The sequence below is a fragment of the Solanum lycopersicum genome, chromosome 10 (genome assembly GCF_036512215.1).
Source record: "Solanum lycopersicum chromosome 10, SLM_r2.1".
Lineage (NCBI taxonomy): Eukaryota > Viridiplantae > Streptophyta > Magnoliopsida > Solanales > Solanaceae > Solanum > Solanum lycopersicum.
In genome coordinates, this window is record NC_090809.1 from 37,887,880 (window position 1) to 37,915,373 (window position 27,494).

At 37.5% G+C, this 27,494-nt stretch overlaps 1 protein-coding gene across 1 annotated transcript in view; it reads left to right on the forward strand.

Annotated features, from left to right (window-relative positions):
• The first annotated feature begins 14,591 nt into the window (after window positions 1–14,591).
• The window catches only part of LOC138338816 (uncharacterized), a 28,371-nt gene continuing 15,468 nt past the window's right edge, over window positions 14,592–27,494 (forward strand). Inside the window, exons 1-2 of the mRNA XM_069289900.1 lie at window positions 14,592–14,669; window positions 14,716–14,988. Of these exons, the coding sequence (XP_069146001.1) occupies window positions 14,592–14,669; window positions 14,716–14,988 (351 nt within the window). The remainder of the gene's footprint in view (window positions 14,670–14,715; window positions 14,989–27,494) is intronic.

Consider the following 27,494-nt stretch of genomic DNA (forward strand, 5'->3'; position numbering starts at 1 on the left):
GTGTCTATGCAGGAACCTCAAATAAGGAATCAAGAGGAGCAGCAAGGCAGGAGTACATACTCTCAAGGAAATACAAGAAAAAGCACAAGAAACACAGAAACAGGGGATCAAAACACAACTCTTCAAAAATCAGGTATCATAGCTATCCAACTCAACTCATTTAATGTTTTAAAAGTGAATGATGAAGTTACTAGAGGTATGAAGGGGGGTGCCAGGATAAACTTACTAACATGCAGGAAAGGGGTACCAAAGGGGGGAATTTGCCTCATGTTATGCATGGGGGGTGGATAATGACCATAGAATAGACTTTAGAGCCTCAGACAACTCTAGGGAGAAACACAATCAAGAGAAGCTCATCAGAACATTCAACAGATGTAGAGTGCAAACAACATGAAACAAAAAATAGAAGATAACAAGGATAAACCAAAAGACAGAAAAGAAAATGGGGAAGGCAGTGATAAGGGTACAAAGAATAATGACAAGGGAAAACACATAGACAATGGAACTCCTGAAAGCAATCCCAAGAGGAAAAATAAACCAAGTAAATAGAAAAGGGATGCTGCTTAAAGGAGACAAAGCATGCAACAGAATAGTGAAGAGGAACAAACCCATGGAAAAGGGGAGGAGCCATGTAAAAAGTTTGTGATGATCAATGACAGCCAGGGCTTAAACATTATACCATTGCAGACTAGATTCATGACTCCTCCCCCACCTTATAAGAGGCCTCAATTAAGTCATTTTAATACCTATTCCTTGATTGAGGAATATGCTGTCAACAATTCTGAAGATAAATTGGATGGAGATAACCAGTCTCAAGAAGATCAAGATGATGACGATGAGACTAGTGAGGCCTTGATTAGAGACTTCAGTCCTTCAAATGATTAGATTTTAGAAGATGAGCTTAAACAAGTGTCACATGAGCAAGGCCTATCTCCAAGAGGTTTCAAACATGAAAAATTTCACTTCAAAAACAAAGATATCAATACTGTCACAGCTGGCAGACCAAATACTAGTTGTTCTCTTCTTAATCATCTTAATGATTAGTACAATCATTTGGAATGTGAGAGGGATCAACACCCAAGGGGTGTTGGAAAGACTTAAAATTCTCAGAAAGTTTCATCAGTTATCAATAATTACTATTCTGGAACCTTTCTCAAATAGTGTTCAAATACAGAATTTCAAAATCTTTTTGAATATGGATAATGCTATTAGTAACTATAATGGCAAGATTTGGGTTTTTTGGACAGTGATGTGGACTGTAACATTTTTGATGAGGATGAACAGTAAATCACTTGTGACATAAAACACAATGAGCTGCAGACACAGTTTACTACTACATTTATCTATGCAAAGTGTAAGGATTACTTGAGGAGACCTTTATGGGATAAGATGATCTTACAAGCAAATGAGGATACCAAACCTTCGTGTGCAGTAGGTGACTTTAATGTCATATCTGTTGTAGAGGAAAAATTGGGGGGGGGGGCTTAAAATATGACAAAAAGCATGGATTTCATAGCAGTTATTCAAGCATGTGGCCTTGTGGACATTGGATTCAGTGGCCACAAGTTCACATGGTCCAATAAGAGAGGAATTAACCACAGAATTTGGAAAAGACTTGACAGGGCTATGGTTAATGACTCTTGGCTGGAAAGTATGCCTCAAACCACCATCACTCGTTTGTCATCTACTGTCTCAGACCATTGCCCTTTATTGAATGAAATGATCTCCAAAGACTTTAACTACACTAAGTACTTCAAGTTCCTTAATTGTTGGGTGGATAATCCTCAGTTTATAGAAACTGTGCAAAAGTGTTGGAATAGAGAGGTGAATGGTTCTGGTATGTGGAGATTTCACCAAAAATTAAAAAGGCTAGCCAATACTCTCAGTAGGTGGTCAAAGGAAGAGTTTGGAAATATTTTTCACATTGTCAAAATGTATGAAGAACAGGTTCACATGGCAGAGGGGGAACATATTATTCATCCAAATGATGCCAACAGAATTACCCTCCATGAAATCAATGCTAAGTACATCAAGTTCTTGAAAATGAAGGATGCCATCCTTAAACAGAAAACCCAGCTTCAACGGTTCAAAGATTGTGAAACAAATTCCAAATATTTCCATTCCATTATAAAAGGAAGAAGAAGTAGACTTTTTATACACAAGATTATTAATAAAGAAAGGGAATGGATACAAGATAAGAGGAAATTGCTCAGAATGTTTGTGATCATTTTGAAAAGATATTTGGTAAGTTGGTTGGATGATTATTCCAAGGTTGATCAACCAAGAACAGAATAACCATCTAACCAACTTACCAAATATGAAGGAGCTTAAAGATGTGATCTTCTCTATAAATCCTACCTCTGCAGATGGTCCCGATTGTATGAATGGATACTTCTTTCAGAAATGTTGTCACATTATCAAAGATGACTTAATGGCAGTAGTTAAGGCTTTCTTCAGTGGTCAGATGATTCCCAAATACTTTTCTCACTCCTGTATTGTTCTTCTCCCTAAAGTTAATTATCCAAACAGGTTAACTAAGTTTAGGCCTATAAGTCTAAGTAATTTCACTAGCAAGATTATCTCTAAGATAGTGAGTAACAGACTTAGCTCTATTCTTTCCTCCTTGATCTCTTCCAACCAATCAGGGTTTGTTAAGGGTAGAAGTATTTCTGAGAACATTATGCTTGCTCAAGAAATTATTCACCAAATTAAGAAACCCAATGTTGGGAGTAATGTCATCATTAAACTGGACATGGCAAAGGCATATGATAGGGTCTCTTGGTCTTACATATGCTTGGTGCTAAGGAAAATGGGGTTTGAAGAAAGGTTCATTGACATGCTTTTAGATAATAATGGCAAACAATTGGTATTCTATCATTGTCAATGGTGAGAGGTACGGGTTCTTTCACTCTACTAGAGGGCTCAAACAAGGAGATCCCCTATCCCCTGCCCTATTTATTTTAGGTGCAGAAGTGTTATCCAGGTCACTTAACTGTCTACACTCTCACTCGAATTATCATGATTTTTTCATGGAGAGGATGGGTCCTCAAGTTAACCACTTAAGCTTTGCTGATGACATTATTCTCTTCACTTCTGGAAGGTACAAAACTTTGAAATTATTAGTGAAAACCTTAAAGGAGTATGAAGAGACTTCTGGGAAACTTATGAATGAAAATAAGAGTCACTTTATGCTTCACTCTAGTGCTTTCAATATCACAAGAGATGGGACTAAAAGTATCACTGGTTTCAAGCAAAGACAGGCCCCCCTTACCTACCTAGGTTGCCCTTTATTTGTTGGTAGGCCTAGGAACATTTATTTTTCTGATCTTGTTGACAATGTGGTTTGCAGGATTACAGGTTGGCAAACAAAACAACATAGTTATGGAGGAAAAGCAATCCTCACAAAATATGTTTTACAGGGTATACCGATTCATTTATTATCTGTAGGTACCCCTCCAGTCACTGTACTCAAACAAATCCAAAGGTTGATAGCTGACTTTTTTGGGGATGGAGGAATGGGAGGAAGAGATACCATTGGGCATCATGGAAAAACCTGAGTTTTCCATATGAGGAAGGGGGGGTGGGGATGAAAAGTTTGAAAGACATATGCATGGCCTTCCAATTCAAACAATGGTGGACTTTCAGGACCAAACAAACCTTGTGGGGTGACTTCTTGAAGGCTAAATAATACCAAAGAGCAAATCCAGTTTGCAAAAAGTGAGATTCAAGAGGATCATTAGCATGGAAAAACATGTTGGCAAACAGACACAAGGTGGAACAACACATACAATGGAATTTGCAGGCTAGAAATTGTTTTTTCTGGTGGGATAATTGGCTTGGAACAGGTCTACTGGCATAGTTTACAAGCAACACCAAAAGATACAACAACATAACTGTATCTCAATTCTGGGAAGGAAGAACAAGGAATTGGAATAAGTTGATAAAGCAGGCCCCAGCATGTCGATTCTCAAGCATTATCAGCACAGAAGTTCCTACTCAACAACACCTTTTGGATTAGGCAGTTTGGACTCTCAAAAACCATAGAAGATTCACTTGTGCTTCAGCCTGGAAGGAGATCAGGGAAAAAAGGGAGAAGCAACACTCTAATTCTCTGTTATGAAACAAAAATATCCCCTTTAAAGTTTCCTTTATTCTTTGGAGGACCCTTATGGGTAAACTCCCCACTAATGATAAACTTATTAACCTTGGCTTTGAGCCAGCAAAGTGTTTTTGTTGTACAGATCATGCAGGTATGGAAAACATCCAACACATCTTCAACTTAGGTCAGTTTGCTGCCAAAGTGTGGAAGGAATTTGTAGCCACAACAGGGATTTAATACAGCAGCCACTCATTCAACAATAGCTGCAACTCTGGGGGACAACAAAAGCTAACAATGTTGCACACAAGATGATGCTGCAGGCCACCTCCATCCTGATATGCTGGAATTTATGGAAGAATAAATGTGCAGTCAGATATGGGGGAAAAACATCAAATATCAAGAGGGTGAAATATGTCATTTACAAAGATAGCTATAGGATGTTTTTCCTCACATCAGTTGGCCATCAAAGTGGATAGAACTGATCCAGAAATGTGAAACATATATCAAGGACACCAAGGTTAACTTGGTAACCTGGAACAAAGCCACAGATCATTGGATTCAGATCAACACTTATGGATGTGCTATTGGCAATCCAGGGAGGCTGGGAGTAGGAGGCATTTTGAGGGATAAAACGTGCCAAAAGCTGATGGCTTTTGCAACAACTCTTGGGGAGGGAACAAATAATAGAGCAGAGATGGATGCATATATTTTTGGTATGACTTGGGCCTTGGAGATGGGATACAGAAACATTATACTTGAGTTGGATTCACAGCTTGTTGTTAAATGTATAAATCAAAAAGCAACTCCTCAATGGAACTTCATGACTCAGTTAAGAAGGATGCAGAACTTGATCAACCAAACTCAAAACTTCAAATGTACACATGTTTATAGGGAGGCAAATTGGGTTGCTTATGCCTTGTCCAAACACAACCATCAATCAACAAACCCTCAAGTATACTTAAGTCATCAACATCTACCTCAGAAAGAAAAGGCATACTATCAGATGGACTTATTGGAAATGCCATGTTTAAGGAGGAGGAAAAGTAGGAAAATCAAACAGCCCCCTTGATTATATGTTTTCAACTTAGCTATAGTTCAAGGATTTATAGCTTCTTTGAATAGGTTAGCTTTTTAATATTTTGCAAATGTAAAGGGAGACTCTCTCTTGTTTATGTTTCTTAGATACTTTGTAAAGAGAGGAGTCCTCTCTAAACATACTTAGTATTTTTGCAACATCTTTTGTGTAAGGGGAGGAGTCTGTTTCCTTGGGAAGTAGACTCCAAACCATCATATTTCCAGAGGTTTGGTTTATGCCTCCCTCCATGTATATTTTCTTTTTATTAATGTTAAGGCCTGGGGGGTGTTACTAAGCCCCTACCCCTCCAAGGGTATTAAAAAAACTAACTTGGGTAGTTAGTTGATCTAGGAAAGGTTGGGTCCAGCTATGTAAGGCTCCTGACTAAGAAGATTTGCCCGGATGAGTCTTTACCAGACTTAAAAAGGGGAAATATGAAGTTTGGAGGGTCTAGGGGTAAAATGGTCTTTTTCCAGGATAAGGGTAGTATCGTAATTACCCTAAGTATATAATTAATTATTTTATTAATATTGTGGAGGGGCATTCTAGGAAGAGAGGCCGAAGTTTCCCATTATGCAAAATCCTACTCCACCCGGGTTCGAACCTAGTCGGGAGCAATGATTTAATTTGTTTTAATTAATTTGGTAGATTAATTTAATAAATTAATAATTAATGGATGATTAAAAAGAAAAAAAGGAAATCAGATTTTTAATAATTAATTATTAATTATTAATTAATTTGACTAAGTCTTGCCAACTAGTCCTAGTTCTATAACAAAAAAAGATCAGATAACAACCAAAACGTTGTCTACACTCAAAGAACTTACCAAAAAAAATACAAACAAACACGCTAACATAAGAAACAAAAAATTTACATAGTTTTCTCGACGGGATCGTGTTGAAGGTTTAGTGGAGGATTTGGTCAGCACTTTGAAGGTGCGGAAAGCAAGAATCCTTTCCCCAAGAGAAATTTCTTTCTACGAATTGAACGTATGAAACTAGGTCTGTCCCCTCTATTGTCGAATTTCTTGTCCATAGTCTCCTTCTGATTTCAATCTAAATTTGGTTAGAAATCATGTTGTAGGTATGGTTGATGGCATCTAAGAGTAAAATATGATTTTTTTTGTCATTTTTTGTTTGGAAATGGCAAGCATGTTCAATGATGTTAGCCCAAAATGATGTTGTGCAATGTGTAAAATGTATGTTGTTGTTATGGGTTTTGAAGCCTTAAAATGACTAGTTTAATGATTGGAATTAATGTGCATAAGATTTATACTTTGTGATGTTTAAATGAAGTTTAAGGTGGATGAACTTAAGTATAAAAATGCTAGTTAAAAAACAATGAATCTACACCTAAATACGCGTTAAACAAATCGTGAAAATACCACAAAATGAATGCACGAATCCCGGATCCCCTAGTGCTTAAACGCCTAAGGTGAAGAGAGGGAAGGGAAAAAGAAGAAAAAAATAATGTTAGTGAGGGGATTCGAAATCAGGTTCCCCAAGACGAAATGTAAACTAAGTGTTGTCCAAGGGGTTTGAAGTCGGGTTCCCTTTCCCAAATTCCGCATTGACACATAGTATTGTCCAAGGGGTTTGAAGTCGGGTTCCCTTGCCCAAATTCCACATTGACACATAAGTCTTATTCATCTTGGCATACCTACAAGATGTATAAGTCTTTTACCACATAATCTTGGGTAAACATGAATCACTTAGACAAATTATGAATGGAGCCTCATGGATTGTATGTGTGGAATCATAAGTGTAGCATACGTTTAAAAGTAAGTGAACCTAAGATGTATGTGATCAAATGATATACACCTTGAAGGGTTATGTAAGAGTGTGAAACACAGTAAATGACCAAGTGCATTGGCATATGATGAAATGAACATTCATGTAAAGAGGTGAGTAATTATGAAGAGCAAATGTGTTAAAGTTAATGAATGTGGTGACAACATGATAAGAGGCTAATGTGAAATATGAGAGCAATCTCAAATGAGCCTAAGTGAATGTTACCAAAATGCACTCACCTATGTGACTGTAAAGTTAATGAAAAGACTAGTCTCTATGAACACTCTAATGAAAGTATTGAAGTTAATGAATACTTAATACAAAAGATGAGATGAGAAATCATCTAATGAGCTATGATATCCTCATGCTAGAAGCCAGCTTCCATGATGTATGAGGTGAATGTAATGAAACTTTATACTGAGCAACCGATAGGCTAGCTATGAGAGGTGATGCCTTCTTTCGGGAAGGGTAGAGGTTCACGTAACTCTCATGACATGAGACTGTTCGGCATGCCGGGTATGGGTCTCCTAATATCTCCTATTCTTCAAATCTATACTCCCAATATAGGGATATAGCGGGGTTCAATTCCCATGTACCCTAGCATGTTTTGTGTCACTTTGGTCGGCGATTCCACCTCTTTTCAGTGTGGGGGAGACGCTAAATTTCATGATGCTCACATGATCTATATCGGTTAAATTTAAAGTTCCCAAAGAATGAATGAGGTCATCCTCAAATCATGCACATAATGAAATGAATGATACCAAAGGTGTAAGGGTAGGATAATCAAGAGGTGAGCTAGGTATGACTGGTGATTGCACTAGTATATGAAAGAATAAAAAATGAAGTATGTATGTATGAATGAAGCAGACTATGTGTTTGCTAAAGAAGACTCCCTAGTTGAGGTCCCATATGTTGACCCCTCATTTTGGGAAGTTCTAACGTCAAGTCCATGATCCCAAGGCCTCATGGCATATGAAACACTGATATGAACTATGTGATATGATATGTGAAATATGTTATGTCCTATTTGCAAAATGATAAGTTGGATGATGCATGTTACACTTATGGCATGACTTTCCAAAACAAAATTTGGCAGGTCCATTGACTTTCCTAATCCAAATTTGGCAAGTCCCCTGACTCAACCTTCCATAATTCATGTTGTTAGGAAAGAGCCATTACTCATGCATGTCCTTGGTGTGTGCTTGCATATACTTATACTTAGTAAAAGTGTTTACTAATTCCATACAAATATCTACTTTTAGGTGTAGGCACAGGTGGACGTTAGATCTTACGGTATGAAGTTGCGACTATCCGGACGTGGAGCTTTCATCCGGACTTGGTAGGCCCTCATACTTTTGAGGCTGTCTACTGTTATTATCTATCTTAGATGTAGATTTTATCTAGTAAAACATGTTACACTAGTGTTTCATTTCCCATTTCATTTTAGACTTTGTATTGGTGCCATTTTGGCAAGCATACACTTAATGCAGTATTAAACTATTTCTTTTATTTGATGATCTTAATGTTAGATAGTTGATTGTAAACATTTATGAGTTCAAGTAGAATGTCTTATACGAATGTTAAATAACAAAAAGTTCAAATTTTCCTTAAAAATAAATCTAGATGAAGTAAAGATGAAGTGTGTAGGCTTGTCTACGACCTCTGAGAGGTCAACGACGTCGGTGTCGTTTGGAATCTTGATTCCAGTGATGACATAGTTGGTATAAGAGCACTAGGTTAAATTTAGAGTATAAGTTCACATAAACCATATTGACTAGTTTCTATGTCATGGTAGTGAAGTGCACCACTATCCTGAATGAGAGACTGCATTATGCGTAGGAAAATTTCCCTTAGTCTGATATTATCGTGCCTTTGCTAATGTCTGATTTCTTGGTGTTATGAGCATGTCAAACATCAACTCTTGTTATTTTCATAGAATGAATACCAAGAGGAACAATGGTCAGAGGAGAAGAGGGGCAGATGATTGGGACAATCAAGTTCCACCCCAGGCTCTAACTGAAGGAGTGGCCATGCTAGTTAACCCATCTAGGTTGAATGATGCTGAGGTCCAGACTGCTCTAGCTCTGATGGCTCATTCCATCACCGTGTAGGCCCAACCCATGATTGCCCAGGTCAACTGGAAGAATGTTGAGAGGGAGAACCCACTAGTGCGTAGCATGGCAAGCACGAAGCGAGATTTCACGAGGATGAATCCTCCTATCTTTACAGGGCCCAAAATTTTAGAGGATTCTCAGGAGTTTGTGGACGCATTCCAAAAGATTTTTGTGAACATGGGGGCCACAAATATTGAGAAGGTTAAGCTAGCTTACTATCAGCTCAAGGATGTTGCACAGAATTGGTGCAAGATGTGGAAAGATAGTCGGGCGTTGGGCGGAGTTCCGATCACTTGGGAGCTATTTTAGACAGTTTCTCTGGAGAAATTCTTCCCACGTAGATGAGAGAAGATAAGGTTGAGGAATTTATCAACTTGAAGCAAGGATCGATGACAGTCATGGAGTGTCCCTTGAAATTTTTTAAGTTGTCCAGGTATGCCACTTCCCTTGTGTCTAACAGCAGGGTACGATGAGTATGTTTCTCACAGGGATCACCTGATATCTAGAGGAGTGTCAATATGTGATGCTCCATGATAACATGGACCTCTCAAGGCTGATGGTGCATGTCCAACAGGTAGATGACAATCGGAAGAGGAGGGGAATTTTTGATGCTAGGAGGCCTAAGATTTCTAATCAAGCTGGTCCTACCAATGGAGAAAACAGGAACAACTTTGGTGGTCGTGAACAACCGAGGTTCAAAACGGGGCAACATAGTTCTAGGAATTCTAACTTCCAGAGGAGTGCAAAACCCAGAGGATGCAGATCCGAGCCCAAGAAGGGTAGTGCAGGTGATGTGCAGCATCCCAGAAAGGACTGTGCTAAGTGTGGCCGTGCTCACAGTGTAGAGTTCAAACATGACACTAATGCGTGTTTCGGATGTGGTAAGAGTAGACAAATGGCCAGGGACTTCCCACAGAAAAGAGGTTAGGCTAGAGATAATGCTCATCCTAGACCTAACACATAGGGTACAACAGCAACCGAACCTCCTAAGAGGAAAAGTTTCTACTCCCTAAAGGTCATAGAAGAGCATGAGAAGACTTCTTATTTTACTACATGTATGCTGCAAGTATTCTGAACTTCTATTTATGCTTTACTTGATCCAGGGTCTACGCTTTCCTTTTTCACTCCTTTGCTTGCTCTCACTTTTGAAATATTGCCAGAAGTTCTCCATGATCCTATAGTTCTTAGTACACCTTTAGGAGAAAAGGTAAGGACTGATAGGGTATACAAGGATTGCCTAAAAGTTGTATGCGGTAAAACTATGTGTGCAGACTTGGTTGAATTACTTATGAATGATTTTGATGATATTCTTGACATGGACTGTCTTCATAGTTGTTATGCTTGTATGGATTGTCGTAGTAGGATTGGGAGGTTTCATTTCCTTATTGAAAAAGAGCTGGTTTGGGAGAGGTACAATTCGAGTCATCCTAATCCCTTGATTTCAAACCTTAAGGCCAATAAAATGATGTCCAATGGGTTATTGTGTCATCTTGTGAGTGTTAATGATTTAGATCATGAAATTCCTTCCATAGACTTTGTGCCTGTAGTGAGTGAGTTTCAAGATATAATTCTTTATGATTTGCATGGAGTTCCTCCCCCTAGAGAGATAGACTTTGGTATCGACTTACAAACTGGTACGAAAAAAATTTCAATTCCTCCTTACAGAATGTCTGCAGCTGAACTCAAAGAGTTGAAGCTACATTTAAAAGATCTCACTAATAAGGGTTTCATTAAACCGATCATATCCCCTTGGGGTGCTCTAGTTTTGTTTGTGAAAAATAAAGATGGAACCCTTAGAATGTGTATCGATTATCGGCAGCTCAACAAGGTCACTATCAAGAATAAGTATCCACTTCCCAGAATAAATGATTTGTTTGACTAACTCTAAGGATCTAATTTCTTCTCGAAGATTGGTCTTAGTTCAAGGTTCCATCAGCTTAGAGTTAGGGTGAAGATATCCAAAAAAGAACCTTTCATACCCGTTATGGTCAATATGAGTTCCTAGTGATGTCATTTGGTATCACTAATGCCCCTGCTGCATTTATGGGCATCATGAGCAGAGTTTTCCGTGAATACCTCAATTCCTTTGTCATACTATTCATTGATGACATTCTCATCTATTCTAAGACAAAGGAAGAGCATGAACAAAAATTGAGACTAACGTTGCAGGTACTTAGGAAACATCAGTTGTATGCCAAATTCAGCTAATGTGAATTCTGGCTCAGATCACTAACCTTCCTGGGTCATGTAGTCTCCGATACAGGTGTGGATGTAGATCCCAGGAAGACTGAGGCTATTAAGAACATGTCAAAAACTCTTTCTCCCACAGATATTAGTAGCTTCTTGGGATTGGCTAGTTACTATCGTAGGTTTGTGGAGGGTTTTTCTTCCATTGCCGCCCCACTCACTGCCTTGACGAAGAAGAAAGTCAAGTTTTATTGGGCGAAGACTTGCGAAAAGAGCATCAAAGAGCTCAAGGATAGACTCACTTTATCCCCGGTGCTTACCTTGCCTAAGTGTGGTGAGAATTTGATACGCTCAAACTTACTTCTCAAATGAGAAGTAAAGCGGTCGCGTCAAGTAAATAACCCAACTAGTGAGGTTGGGATCGTTCCCACGAGGAAAATAGTCTAGACTTAACTTCAACTTGTTATTACTATTGCTCGGTTGATGACTTCCTTAGAAAGTAAAAACATAAAAAAAGGGGTTTGTGTCTCCTAATGAGTAAAAATAACTAACGAAATTGAAAGAGACACTTAACAGTTTTGAATGTTGAATTTTAATCAATTAATCAAAGTAACTAGGGTTTACGTGTTCCCCACAGGTTCATAACTTGATAATTCTAACTATAACAATTCTTTCCTAGTATCTTGCATGCAAAGTGATAAGTTATGTATTTCTAAATCCTTGGTCCGGCATCTAGAAAATCTCACTCCGCACCTTGGTCCGGCTACGTGTGTTGCTTTCTTTACCCTTATCTTTACCTCATATTAAGCATCGTATGCGATATTTGACTAAGTTATTGACTTGTACCAATCAATACTAGCCTATTAGATAGTATACACTAAATATATGTTAATAATTCTTTTCCTATTATCTACCTCCTTGGTCCGACAAGTAGCATTAAGACGAGTTCTAACGTTGATCATCCGTTAAAAAGACTTCTAAGCGAAAGAATTATTTATACATGCAAGACACTATTCTAGAATTCTTATTTTAGCTAGGGTTTATCTCATTATTTGCTTATGGTTCCCACAACCCTAGTTATGGAGTTTAGTTACTCATAGCCATTAACACAATATTCAAATATATTAAATAAGAATTCATGTACTTACTTCAATGAGAAAGAATAAAGTCCAAAAGGTTGCTTGATTAATCGCCAAAAATCACTTGTAAGAATCTCCAAAAATCAAACACTAATACACAATGTCTAATAATATGATGTCTAATCTAGCAGAGTCTAACCTCAAAAACGAGGTTTTTCAAACTATTTATAAAAAAATGAAAACCTAATTAAACAATGATTCTAATTGCTGGAAATCTGCCAAAATGTGGCTGGGTCGACGTACCACGCGACGGACCGTCGTGGTCACGACGGACTGTCATGGACTCCGTCGTCCCATACTTAGCAATTTCTTCTACTGCTCTCTTCATTCCCCTCAACGGCAAGTGTGACGGACCGTCATAGGCACAACTGTCCGTCGAGGGTCTTCGTTTCAAAATACTTCAACTCTTGGAATCTGGGTACTGGGATCACTTCTCTGATCTTCACGACGAACCTGCAGGACGGACCGTCATAGCAATGACGGACCGTCACAAGCTTCGTAATCCCACACTTGGTCAGACTTCCCCATCTTCCTTCAGCAGCTGCACTACGCTGCCACCTACGGACCGTCACAGGCATGACGGACCGTCATAAGCTCCGTAGGTGGTCTCTTCTGCATTTTTTCGCTCAAAATCTCCGCATTCAGCTTTGGACAGAATTCTTGCAAAACAAAGAGAAACTTATATCAAAATTAGCACAAAAAGGCTTTCGGACACACTAAACTTAATGAAAAAGTATTAATTATACCGTGAAACCACGGTATATCAAAATTCCACTGTATATTGTGATGCATCTAAGATTGGATTAGGTTGTGTTCTTATGCAGGCAGGTAAGGTGATAACCTATGCATCCATAAAGCTCAAGGTGCTTGAGAAGAACTATCCAACTCATGACTTAGGGTTTGTAGTGGTGGTGTTTGCACTGAAGCTATGGAGGCACAACATGTATGTAGTACATATGGATGTATTCACAGACCACAAGAGTCTCTAGTATGTGTTTGCAAAGAGGGAGTTAATCTACGTCACCGAAGATGGTTTGAGTTGTTGAAAGAATATGACATGACTGTCCACTACCATATAGGTAAGGCTAATGTTGTAGCTATTTCTTTGAGCAGGGTGAGCAAGGGAGGACAACCCACGTTGAAGATGAGAAGAAGGAGTTGGTGAAAGATGTACACAGAATGGCTAGACTGGGTGTGAGGTTGGTTTACTCTACTAGTGGGGGTGTTTCGGTCCATCCTAGTTCGGAATCATCCTTGGTAGTTGATGTCAAGAAGGGCCAGCATCTTGAATACGTTTTGACGGAGCTGAATGACTCAGTATTGACAAAGATGAATGTCTTTTGCCTTGGGAGGTGAACACATACTTAGGTACTAGGAAAGGTTGTGTGTACCAGATGTGGATGATTTGCGACCACAATTTTTGAAGAGGCCCATGGTTTCAGATATTCCATACATCCAGGTTCCACCAAGATGTATCATGATCTTAAGCGGATCTATTGGTGGGATGGAATGAAGAAGGACATTGCAGAGTATGTGGCTAAATGTCCTAATTATCATCAGGTTAAGGCAGAGCATCTTAAGTCAGGCGGTTTGACTCAGATTATCGAGCTTCCAACTTGGAAGTTGGAGGCCATTAATATGGACTTTGTGGTTGGTGTTCTGAAGACTAGGAGGAAGAATGAGTCCATATTGTTTATTGTGGACAAAATGAATAAGTCTGCCCAATTTATTCCTTTGAAGTCTATTTACATGGCCGAGGAATATGCGAGACTCTAGATTGTTGTGAGATGGCATGGAATTTCTTTGTCCATTATTTCAGATAGAGGAGCTCATTTCACTTTGCATTTCTAGAGATCTTTCCAAAAGATTTTAGGCACGCAAGTGAAGCTCAGTACTACCTTATATCCTCAGACTGATGGGCAGGCTGAGATGACCATTCAGACATTGAAGGACATGTTAAAGGCGTGCGTGGTTGACTTCAGAGGTAGTTGGGACGACCACTTGCCTTTGATAGAGTTCTCGTATAATAACAATTATCACTACAACATTGGGATGGCACCTTATGAGGCATTGTATGGTAGGAGGTGTAGGTTTCCATTTGGGTGGTTTGAGGTTTGAGAGTCATCCATTTTGGGTGAAGAGATCATTCACGAGGCCTTGGAGAAGGTTAGAGTGATTAGAGAAAGGATGGATACTACTTATAGTAGGAAGAAGTCATATTCGGATAACAGGAATCGGCCTTTAGAGTTTGATGTTGGCGCCCAGGTCTATTTGAAGATATCACCTCTGAAGGGGTGATGAGGTTTGGTAGGAAGGGGAAGTTGAGTCCGAGTATGTTGGGCCATATGAGGTCCTACAACTTGTGGGTAAGGTGGTCTATGAGTTGGCATTGCCTGCGGAGCTAGCTTCTGCTCATTCAGTATTTCATGTGTCCATGTTGAAGAAGTTCCTGGGTGATCCAACATCGATTCTACTTGTTGATGGTATGAGGGTTGACGAAGACTTGTCCTATGAGGAGATACTTGTTAAGATTCCAGACAGACAGGTGAAGCGGCTGAGAAACAATGAGGTTGCCAAAGTGAAGGTATTGTGAAGGAACCATCTTGTTGAGAATGCTAAGAGGGAGGTCGTGGACGATATGAGATCCCGTTATCCCCATCTGTTCACCTCTTGAGGTTAGACACACTACTCTAAATTCTAAGTTTCCTTATCTCTCCATTCTTTGTAGCTATTGATTGATTATGTGTAGTAACTATGTTATGATCTGGTTGGCATTAAACGAAATAATTAGTAGTGTCATCAGGTATGAATGTTCCTATGGAGGGTGGGGGGATAATGTAACAACCCTAAAAATTTATAAGATAAGTAATGCTTAATGTCTCTAGAATGCCCACGATTAGACCAGGTTCACACGCATTGATGCGCGTAGAAATAGGCCTCTGAACCCTTGCAACATCCAAGCCAACTAACTTGGGGAGTTAGTTGAGCTAGGAAAGGTTGGGTCCAGCCATGTAGGGCTCCCGAATATTAAGATTTGCCCGGATGAGTCTTTACTGGACTTACAAGAGGGGAAATCTTACGTTTGGAGGGTCTATAGGTAAAACGATCTTTTTCCAAGCTAAGGGTAGTATCGTAATTACCCTAAATATGTAATTAATTATTTTATTAATATTGTGGAGGGGCATTTTTGGAAGTGAGGGCCGAAATTGCCCATTAAGAAAAATCTTACTCCACTCTGGTTCGAACCTAGTTGGGAGCAATGATTTAATTTTTTTAATTAATTTGGTAGATTAATTTAATAATTAATAATTAATGACTGATTAAAAAAAGTCAATAAGATTTTTAATTATTATTTATTAATTATTAATTAATTTAACTAAGTCTTGCCAACAAATCAACTCTAAGGAACACTATCTCACACCTCTCTCTCTCACGCCTATACCTCTCTCCCGTTTCTCTTTCTTTTTGGCTGCAAAAACAGAAAACAAAAGATCAGAAAACCAAAAAAAAAGTTCTCTACACTCAAAGAACTTATCAAAAAGAAAATACAAATAAATAAGCTAACTTAAGAAACGAAAAATGTACACAATTTTCTCGACGGGATCATGTTGAAGGTTTAGTGGAGGATTTGGGAAGCACTTTGAAGATGTGGAAAGCTACAACAAAGTATGGGTTTTCTCTCCATGAATCCTTTCTCCAAGAGAAATTTCTTTTTACGAATTCAACGTATGAAAATAGGGTTGTCCCCTCTATTATCGAATTTTTTATCCCTAGTCTACTTCCTATTTCAATCTAAATTTGGTTAAAAATCAAGTGGTCGGTATGGTTGCTGGTAGCTAAGTATGAAATGTTTTTTTGTGATTTTGTGTTTGGAAATTTCAAGCATGTTCAATGATGTCAACCGAAAATGATGTTGTGCAATATGTAAAATGTATGTTGTTGTTCTCGGTTTTGAACCCTTAGAATGGCTAGTTTAATGATTGGAATTGATGTGCATAAGATGTGTAACTTATTATGTTTAAAGGAAGTGTAAGGAGGCTGATCTTAAGTGGAAAAATCTTAGTTAATACAACAATAAATCTATAGCTAAAAACGCGTTAAACAAATCATGAAAATACCACAAAATGAATGTATGAATGTTTGTAAGTAAAGTCTAGAGACATAATCAAATTTCCAACACTTGGTGATGGAGTTTCGGCCAGATGCTTGAAGTTTTGGAGAAGTTTAAAATAAATTAAAATGGGTGAGGTCACTAGGGATTGAACCCAAGAACTCATAACATGAATGCTAAAAAAAATAAAAAGAGAGGTGTGGGATTTGAACCCACAACCTGTCGGCCAAACAAGAGAGCAAAGGGAAAATATAAAATAATAAAATAATTAGAGGAGTGGGATTATAACCCACCACCTCTTTGCCGAAGGAGGATATAAAGAGAGACTTAATAAAATTAATTAGAGGAATGTTATTCGAACCCACCTCCTCTCGTCTAACAAGAAAGAACTTAGGAAAAAAGGAGAAATAAATGAATGTTGCTATGGGGGTTCGATTCCTGATCCCCTGGTGCTTAAACGCCTAAGGTGAAGAGAGAGAAGGGAAAAATAAAGTAAAAATAATGTTAGTGAGGGGATTTGAAAATGGGATCCCTAAGCAGAAATGTAAATAAGAAATTAGGCGGAAAAAAATAACTAAATGTTTCCTAGGGGTTTGAAGTCGGGTTCCCTTTCCCAAATTACGTATTGACACATGAGTCATATGTGAATAAATGTTTAATTAATGCTGCCTCTAAAGATCAAAATCAATATCTTGGAATATCTACAAGATGCATAAGCCTTGTACCACATAATCTTAGGTAAACATTAATCACTTAGACTAACTATGAATGAAGCCTCATGGCTTGTATGTGTGGACTCATAAGTCTAGCATACGTTTAAAAGTAAGTGAAATTAAGACGTATGTGATGAAATGATGTAAACCTAGAATGGTTAAGTAAAAGTGTGAAACATACTAAATGGCCAAGTGCATTGGCATATGATGAAATGAACATTCATGTAAAGGGGTGAGTAATTATGAAGAGCAAATGTGTTAAAGTTAATGAATGTGGTGACAACATGAGAAGAGGCTAATGTGAAATATGAGAGCAATCTCAAATGAGCCTAAGTAAATGTTACCAAAACGTACTCACCTATGAGAGTGTAAAGTTAATGAAAAGACCAGTCTCTATGAACACTCTAATGAAAGTATTGAAGTTAACGCATACTTAATACTAATAATGAGATGAGAAATCATCTAATGAGCTATGATGTCCTCATGCTAGAAGCCAATTTTCATGATGTATGAGTTGAATGTAATGGAACTTTATACTAAGCACCGATAGGCTAGATATAAGCGGTGATGCCTTTATTCAAGAAGGGTGGAGATTCACGTAATTCTCATGAGATGAGAGTGTCTTGTATGCCGTGTATGGGTCTCGTTATATCTCCTAGTATTTGAACATATACTGCCAATATAGGGATCTATCGGGGTTCAATTTTTATCTACACTAGCATGTCTTGGGTCACCTTTGTCGGTGATTCCACCTCTTTTCAGTGTGGGGGAGACAATGGATTTCATGATGCTCACATGATCTATGTCAGTTAAAGTTAAAGTTCCCAAAATATGAGTGAGGCCAGCCTCAAATGATGCACATAATGAAATGAACAAATACTAAAGGTGTAAGGATAGGATAATCAAGTGGTGAGCTAGACTTAAGTAATGACGCAAGGTTATTCTTGGTCATTGCACATCAAATCCGATAAGAGTCTTAAACTACATACTAGGTATGACTGGTGATTGCACTAGTGTATGAAAGAATGAAAAATGAAGTATGTATGAATGAATGAAGCAGACTCTGTGTTTGCTAGAGAACGCTCCCTAGTTGAGGTCCCATATGTTGAGCCCTCATTTTGGGAAGTCCTAACCTCAAGTCCATGATCCCAAGGTCTCATGGCATATGAAAGAATGATATGAACTACGTGCTATGATTTGTGAAATATGTTATGTGTTGTTTGCAAAATGATAATTTTGATGATGCATGTTACACATACGAAATGAGTTTCAAAATCCAAATTTGGCAGGTCCATTGACTTTCCTAATCAAAATTTGGCAAGTCCACTGATTCGACCTTCCATTATTCATGTTGTTAGGAAAGATCCATTCTTACTCATGCATGTCCTTGGTGTTTGCTTGCTTCTATCCATACTTAGTATAAGTGTACTAATTCAATACAAATATCTATTTTTAGGTGTAGGCACAGGTGGAAGTTAGATCTTACGGTACGACATTGCATCTATCCGATGTAGAGCTTTCAACCAGACTTGGTAGGACCTCGTGATTTCCAGGATTTCTACTGTTAATATCTAGCTAAGATATAGGCTTTAGCTAGTGGAGCATGTTCCACTAGTGTTTCATTTCCCATTTCATTTCACACTTTGTACAGGGGCCATTTTTGTAAGTATACACTTAATGTAGTATTAAACTATTTCTTTCATTTGATGATCTTAATGTTAGATCGTTGATTGTGAACATTTATGAGTTTAAGTAGCATGTCTTATATGAATGTTAAATACAAAAAGTTCAAATTTTACGTAAAAATTAACCTAGATGGAGTAAAGATGACGTATGTAGGCTTGTCTGCAACCTCTGAGAGGTCAACGACGCCCGTCCGTTTGGTGTCTAGATTCTGGTCGTGACTGTCTAGTACCATCCCTACTATTCCTAAAAACTCTAGTGGATGAAATTATATGATTTTGGTGGTGGAAACTCATCGTTAGTTGATATGAAGTGTTTATTAGCAACCTCACTATTCCCAAGAGTTATCCAAATATAGGTTGGAGGTTGGATACTGTTCGTTAGTTGAGATGTGGCATTCAAAAGTAACCTCTAGGGATAAGCACTCATAGTTAGTAGATATTTAGTACTAAATAACTATACCTTAACCTATAGTTAATGAATGTAAAGAATTTTTAAGAATCCATAAAAGAGTTATGCTTAATACCTAGAGGATTTAAAGAAGGGGTGTATACTCTTCGTGAGTAGATATGGTGTATCCAATGTACCTATTGAGATGAGTGTTGTTCTTTAGTTGATATGAGTTACATAGAAGAAATCTTTTTATCTCTTAACTATGCTCCCACATAAGAGTAGCTATTTGAGATCCATGTAAATGCTAAGAGAATGACCCTACTTTAGGCAAGTAAGGATCCCTTATCTGGTAGGGGTTAATAACGGGATTCCATGTCGAGATCTCATGGTATATATCTATTAAAGCTAGAACCCACAAGAATTTAATGAACTATGTCTTCTTAAGGGTGTTCTACTTAGGGGAGGAGGTGGAATTGGACGTCATCTATCCATTGCACAAGTAAAAATTTTGAGGGAGTCTTGGTGTGTCCATATACGAAAATGTATGAATGGGTTAGTATAATGATGTGAATGAATTAAGTTGACTTCATGTCTAATGTTAATGAAGCATGTTCACCTTATGTCTAATGTGATGAAAGTTATGTGAATAACGAATGTGATGTTCCTAGTCTAAGGAAATTCTCAAGAAGCAATAAGGTGCGAGTAGTATTATGGGATGGTACTTTCACATTGCACTAAGTATAACTTGGGGGTTGTCTTGGAGGATGGTTTTTATGTGAAGTTCTTAAATGTATGTATGTTTCTTGTAGTATCTTTAATAATGAATGTTGACTTGTTTAATTGAAACAAATTATAATTATCTTTGGAAGTCATAAAGATCACTTAGTGTGTATTCAATAGGTTGTATGGGTTGTCTCTTCATGTCTTACCTAGGCGAGTCTTAAGATAAACTTTGGATAGGAAGGTCTAAATGATAAATGGATTACTTGATAAATGTGTCAAGTGTTGAAGTTATAGAAGTGTTACCTTATATGTTAAATGATGACTTATGTGATTCTCTGTAAACTTCATTCATGAATATTTTACTAAAATAGCACAAAATTATGTTTTGACTAAAATGTCCTCATTAGCATGTTTTTGCGCAATGCCATACTTAGTACAATGTTTGTACTAATCCTATATTTTGCTATATTTCTATAAGTATAGGTGCAAGGCAAGTGAAGGTTCATAGAAGGTGAAGCTTGGGGAATTGATTCTCTCAAGATTGGTATGTCCTCATATGTTCAAGGACATAGACTATGTTTCTTTTAGTTTCTTTCTTTTAAAGACTTGTATAAGAATTTGTTTGTTTACTTTCATTGTAAAGGGACGTGACCCTATGATGTTGAGACGTGTCTAAGTTGGAATGTGATGATGAGACTTGTTCCTTAGTTTAATATAAGAGTTTCTTATTAGTTACGTTGTGAAAAGTTTTAATTCCGCACTACTTCTCATACCTATATAATGAATGATAGATAAGAAACTTGTACAAGCCTCCGAGAGGTCAAGTAAGCCATATAAATTATAGGGTATTTCCTTGGGTTGTTACTAGAACCTAAACTACTAAGTGGATCCACTAGTCTATGCGAAATAGCACCTAGGAATTATCTAAAATGTATGACCCTTTTTCTGTCCATGTTGGCTACATGGTTTATGGGGGCTTGAGTTAATATGAACTCCTGTCCCCATATAGGTGCTCAATACTACTCCCAAAATACTAAGATCATATGTTTTAAAAAAAACTTCTACTCTAGTTTGAGGCAATTTATCTAACTTAGCTTTAAAAGCTCTCTTGTAAATAACAGTTTCCTCATTATTAAAACTAGCCAAAAGCTCTATTCGAAGTCTAGCTTCCTTTCTTGCTCAAAATGTGAAAAGACTTGTAACTCTTAGGGAATCGTTATTTCCCTAATAAATTTTATGAAATAAACTCAACTCTTTACTCTTTCCTTTACTTGCAACTTAAGGCTTAACAAAGTTGAAACTTTGGATAAATACTCTTGGAAACTTTAAGAACTTACTTCGACTTGCTTCTTAACTTTTAGACTTGACTCTTAACTTCTTTGATTTTGATCTTAACTTTCCTTGAATTGGATTATTGATGCATGGTTCATGATATCATGTTAATGAATGATTTCATGATGCTTAGATGTACCTTTGAGTATTGGAATCAACTAAGAACATGGGTACATGACTTAGCAATTAGTACTAAAAGATGGGGAATGAATGGGGTGTCTAGGCGTCCTTTTCGCTCTGAAAGGCGTGGGGCGCTAGGCCATAAACTTTAGAGGACAAGTTGCGGCACTCTGGTCGGCACGCCGCCCCAAGTCCATACGGACAGAGACTTTCCTCTGGTTTTATGGGAGGCGCCGCGACATAGGGCCCTACAGACATGCGTTGCGACTTTTTTTCTCCGTTTTGTCTCTAAGCCCTCTAAATATCCGTGGTTTCTTACACAATTACAAGAGATCACTAATTGTGTCAAGATCCGAGAGCACACCCTAGAATATATTGCATTACCTCGAATGGTGGAACAACGTACTTGACCTCTCGGAGGTCTTGTACAAGCCCTTTGGCGCTGACATCATTCATTGCATATATTTATATGAAAAGAAGTGCGGAATTAGAACTTTTTGAATGAAATAGTAATACTTCAATCATATATTTATAGAAAATCATAAGGAAAGGCTATGTCTCAAAGTCACCATCTTTGACACATGAATATCTTCGGACACGACCCATACATCAAAATACAGAAATATCGAAGTCTATTACAATACTTTCCAAAATAAAAACTAAACATAGTGATGTCCTCAAATATATTGAGAACATTAACCCAAATTTGCTTGAATGAATACTAATCTAAGCTTACACTTCAAGACTTCTATCAAATGCTACATACACCTTTAGATATAGACAAAATATATGGAATAAGTTCATTAGAATGCACAAAGTATGGTGTAAACATGATGTTTTTAAGTAAAACTTCATAAGACAAGTATAAGAATCACTTACAAGTCAACATAAGCTTATTTAGTCACATTACACAATATAGCATCAAGATCACTCCAAATCACATAAACATAAGACCCTCCTACCAAAGGTCATTCTAAGGCTTGTTTGAGTGAGTTATAAAGCGGACGCCCATACAACCCCTTCAAACCCACCAAAGTGATCCTTTAGATTACGTAAGATAAAGTTGTTCCCGCTTCATCAATTTAACTCCCTACCTATAATTACTCCAAGACTCACCTAAGTAAGATATGAAGAGATCGCCCATACAACCTCTCCTAGCCTGCCCAAGCAATCCTTAAATCTACACTAGATAAGTACCTTTTCATTAACATGCATTTAGCTTATGTCACTATGTTCATTAGGTCAGTTAAGAGACATTCAACAATTAAGGGCTTTCACATAATGGTCTTGGAGAAGACATAGGGAACATACATACTAACATTTTCAAAGCCTATTCGTGCAATGTGTAGACAGTGTCCTATTCCACTACCTAAACTTCATAGAACTTATCTAACAGTAGCACGTATCCCACATGATGAGAGTAGGCAATAATTGACATAGAACATACTAGCTACTCCAATGGAGGGTATTCTACTTGCCAATTGTAGAACTAGGAAACATTCCATGTTGACACGTGGTTAAGGAATATCAAGGGTTTCTTTGTACTCTAGTTTCTTCTCAATTAGAGATTCTCCCCAAGTATACCGACTCAGTGCTCGCCTTTCCTCTCATAGAGTAATTTAATAAAGGAGCATATGAAAAGGTACCATATCTTATTCATAACCAAATCATTATACACCTTACCAACGAGGGTCCACTAGGGATGCCTTACAATGGTTACTAAGATAGCTCGATGACTTTCCTAACAATGACTTCATGCCGTTCCAGCCAACAACCCCTAAGTCCATCATTCACAAAATTAACGGCTATCAACTTGAATGATATCATAACCTCATTTCTAGAAGTTTCCACATAAATGACCTTCTTAACTATATTCAAGATCATATTCCATTATACATATACATTCATGAGAAGGGTGTTTTAGCCTACTAAGTCAAGGATCCATATTGACAATCCTAGTGTATCAAGTAAGGGACAAAGGTCTACCGAAACAAGACACACATCATTATCATCTTAGCATATGTACAATATCATTCAAGTAGCATAAAGGGTCAACTAAGCAAACTACCAGTCAGCCAACTGAATCTTATAGAATAATCAACATAACTCATCATAAGGTTCATATAGTCAACTATGAAGATTCACACTTCAACTCCAAGTATACACATATCAGGCACCACTAATCCTGTCATTATCACATATATTCACTTAGAAAAACACATACTTTGACAGCACATATACACATAAGTCATATAGACCTTCATAATGATCACATGTCCAAGTTATAACATAATAGCATCATAATTCATACAGTAATGTTTCAAGGCAACATTCTTTCACATTTCATAATGTAATGCCAACAAGGCCACATTACAAGTATAGGACATAAGCATCGCCACCATAAGTGGACTATACCAAAAATCACAATTGAAATACCTATACTTCACAACATATAGAAGGTTTAGGTTAACATACAACCAATCCAATCACAACATTTCTAATCCATAGCAAATTTAATCCACAAAGGCTATTACCGATAGTCTGCTCACCTATTCAATTCAATAATCATATATAGAATGATTCAAGATAATACAATATGAATTCATCATTTAGGATAGACTACATACAGTTCTACCATATTCTTTCATAATTTAGTAGTCCTAATCAATCTACAGAAGAAATCAATAAAATAGAAACATGATCAAATAACCCATATAATAGCCAAAATAAGGAATTCATGAATTGAATAGGTTCATGGAATTTTAAGTCTAAAATCATCAAATTAACAACAATTCAGTCATAATTCATTGATTCAAAATGTTTTATGCAAGAACCGATGGCTAGATTTCAATTTAAACATTCGTACTTTGAGAAAATCTTGGAAAAACAGTTTGAAGTTTGGCGCCTTGAGAAAAGAAGATTCAAGATGAAAAACATAATTTAGTCGATTCTAAGCACGAAATTTAGAGAAATTTAATGGATAAATCAAGCTTCAAGCTCAAATCTCCCTTCAAGCTTCAATAGTGTTCTAGAGATTTCTTTTTTGGGTTTGGTTTTTTTATATTGAATAATGACTTGGTTAGGGGTTATAGGCTTATAAAACTAATTAAAATACACATAATACCCCTTAGGAAGACTCCCAAAATATTTTTAGGAAGCTTGGTGAAATACCTAAAATGCTTAAGGTTTGGCCGAGATAATAGAAAATTCTGCAGGTGTCAATCGATGTCTTCATGCTTACCCCGTAGACCCACATACGCACGGTCCTGATGGTCCGTGGTTTGAGTCAGAGCTTTCCAAATGGGATATTAATCTCCCCATATTATGTATAGACTCGCGCCCCAATCTACGGTTCGTTGACTAACCTACTGGGCGTCGATTTCCTCTCATTGGTTTGACTTAGTATGACAGCTTTTGTTCAAAAGTTGGGTCCTTCTCAAGGACCCTTATGTTTTTCCATCAGAAGTCGTGCCCAGACATTTCCAACTTAAATACAATTGTATACATGTTAGAATCCTCCTATATCAATTTCAATAAAAAATGAACACATAAAACATGCAAAGTCACACTTAAACATACAAGCCTGTCCCAAGGCAAATCTTTGAACGTCATGGACGTTTGACCTCCAAACATCAAAAAAACTTTAGACACTGCCTCAGAACATCAATATACACAATTTTACGACTTTGAAACCTGATGAAAAATGTGTTAGGATATAGTTTCATCTAAGTCATTTTAGAGGTGTTACAAATACCCTCAATACCCAACAAATTTGACTCAAAAAATAACCCAGTAACACAAATCAAATAAACTCTAGGCATCCAAAAACTCAACCAAAAAGAATCCAACAATTATTCTTCAAGAACATCAATTTTCACCACTCAATCTACTCAAAAAATTGAATTAAACAGGATAGTGTTTGGGTGAACTAACCCAACACAAAAGGATCTCACATACCTTGATAGGGATCACCCCCGACGAATTCCACGGGCAAAACCTTTGTGTTCTTGACGAATCCTTGATCTTTCTCCCTTTTTCTTCTTCTCTTTTCTCTTCTCCAAGCCCTAAGCGTAAAATAATTTTTTTAATTTGAAGTAAAACTTATTTTTACCCCAAATAAACCCTTAAAATGGATTATAAAATAGATGGGTGAAAACACTTGTTCTCCCTTACTTTAATCCGGAATTAGACTTTCCTTACTTCAACAACCCAACTTTTGAAAGATATATTATCCTTATATGATATCGAAATAGTGAAAACTCGGCGCCGTTGGGAAGATCTTTCCAAGGGCTTTCCAACCATATCAAGAAATACCCCTAACTAATCTTGATCTACAAGTCTAACTGAACTAAATTAGCCATGGTACTTTGTGATTGACGAAAACATGACAATCACGATAGACTCTTTATGCTAGAATAATATCACCAGTAGATGTAGAAACGCAGAATGGTTCATTAAGTATCTTAAAGATAACATCAAAATTCATAGCAACATAAGGATTTAAAAAAATATAAAATCTCTCTTGGATCTTGAAAAGCATAAAAAGTAAGATCACAAACTTAGAGCATACTAGTGACAACATCTGGCGACTCCTCTTCCTCTTGGCGACTATTGACAGCATATAAGTGGTTTGTTCCCCCCACTAGGACTAACAGTAGACCATTTAGGTGTAGCTCATCCTTATGGATCAACTGAAGAAGACTGGTCTCTATCTCCCCATTACCATTTCCCTAATTGTTCTTTGGACACACTCACATGAAATACCCATTCTGAGCATACTTGAAAGAAGAAGTGGAGCCCTCACGACAAGTAGCTGAATGATTCCTACCACACTTGGCGCATGTATGAGACTTACTACCCCCTTGTGCCATGCTACTTTGAGAATAAGCAGGTTAAGCTCTTAAGTTTTGATTCTTGTACTCATCTTTGTTCTTCGGTGTAGGTGCACTAGCAGATGATGGAGCAGGTCCCTTTCGCATCTGTTGGAAAGATGACCGGTTAGTATTACTCTTCCACTACCCGAACTCATTTCCTTTATTGTGTCTCTTATTGTTAAACTCTTCTCTATCCCTGAGCTTCTCTTCCTCAAGAAGCTGCACATAATCCATCAACCGCAAAATATCCATGTCGCCTATCATCATCGGAGCTCTACCTTCTTTACATGAGATATGAGACAATCAAGCAATAAACAAACTTAGTCTACTCCTGATGTCTACAATCAACTCTGGGGCATATCGGGGTAGTTGGGTAAATTTCAACCCATACTTATAAGCACTAAGAGAATCCTACTTAAGGGTAAGATATTCTCATACCTTAGACTCATTTATTACTCGGGGAAAGAAACGCCCCAAGAAGGCTTCCTCAAAACAAGCCCAACTATAAGGTGGTGCATCATCATCTCTACCCTCTTTCCACTAATCAAACTAAGTCCTATATACACTCTTCAATTGATATGCAGCTAGCTTAACACTCTTTGTATCAGCAACATGCATCACACAGAATACCATTTTCAGCTCCTCAATGAAGTTCTCCGTATCATAAATAGTGATTAAACCAATGAAGCTTGGAGAAGTCATTCTTAAAAACTCAAAGATACTTCTAGTATCAACTACCACCTGCCTAGATCCCTTCTATTGCCCAAACTGATTAGTAAGAACTTGACCGAGCATTCTTGTTTCCTCTTTAAACTCGAGTAAGTTCTCCTCAGGGTTGCACCTCAGGTGCATTGGGTATCCCTTACTTACGAGATTCAACATTCCTCCTAGATGGACGACCTCTGGCTGTTCTTTGTAGAGTCATGATTATCTGAAACACGTGCAAGCACAAATTAGAGGGAAACACTTTAGAGATTAAACTCTAACGCATGAAATGAATACGAAAGAAGTGATGAAATTCCTAAAGGTTGCAGCCCACTAATTATAGATGTTACCCTTTCACATTGATAACTAGGACTCTATAGACACGACTTCATAGAATCCCTAGGGTTCTTCTAATTATGAGCTCTATTACCATATT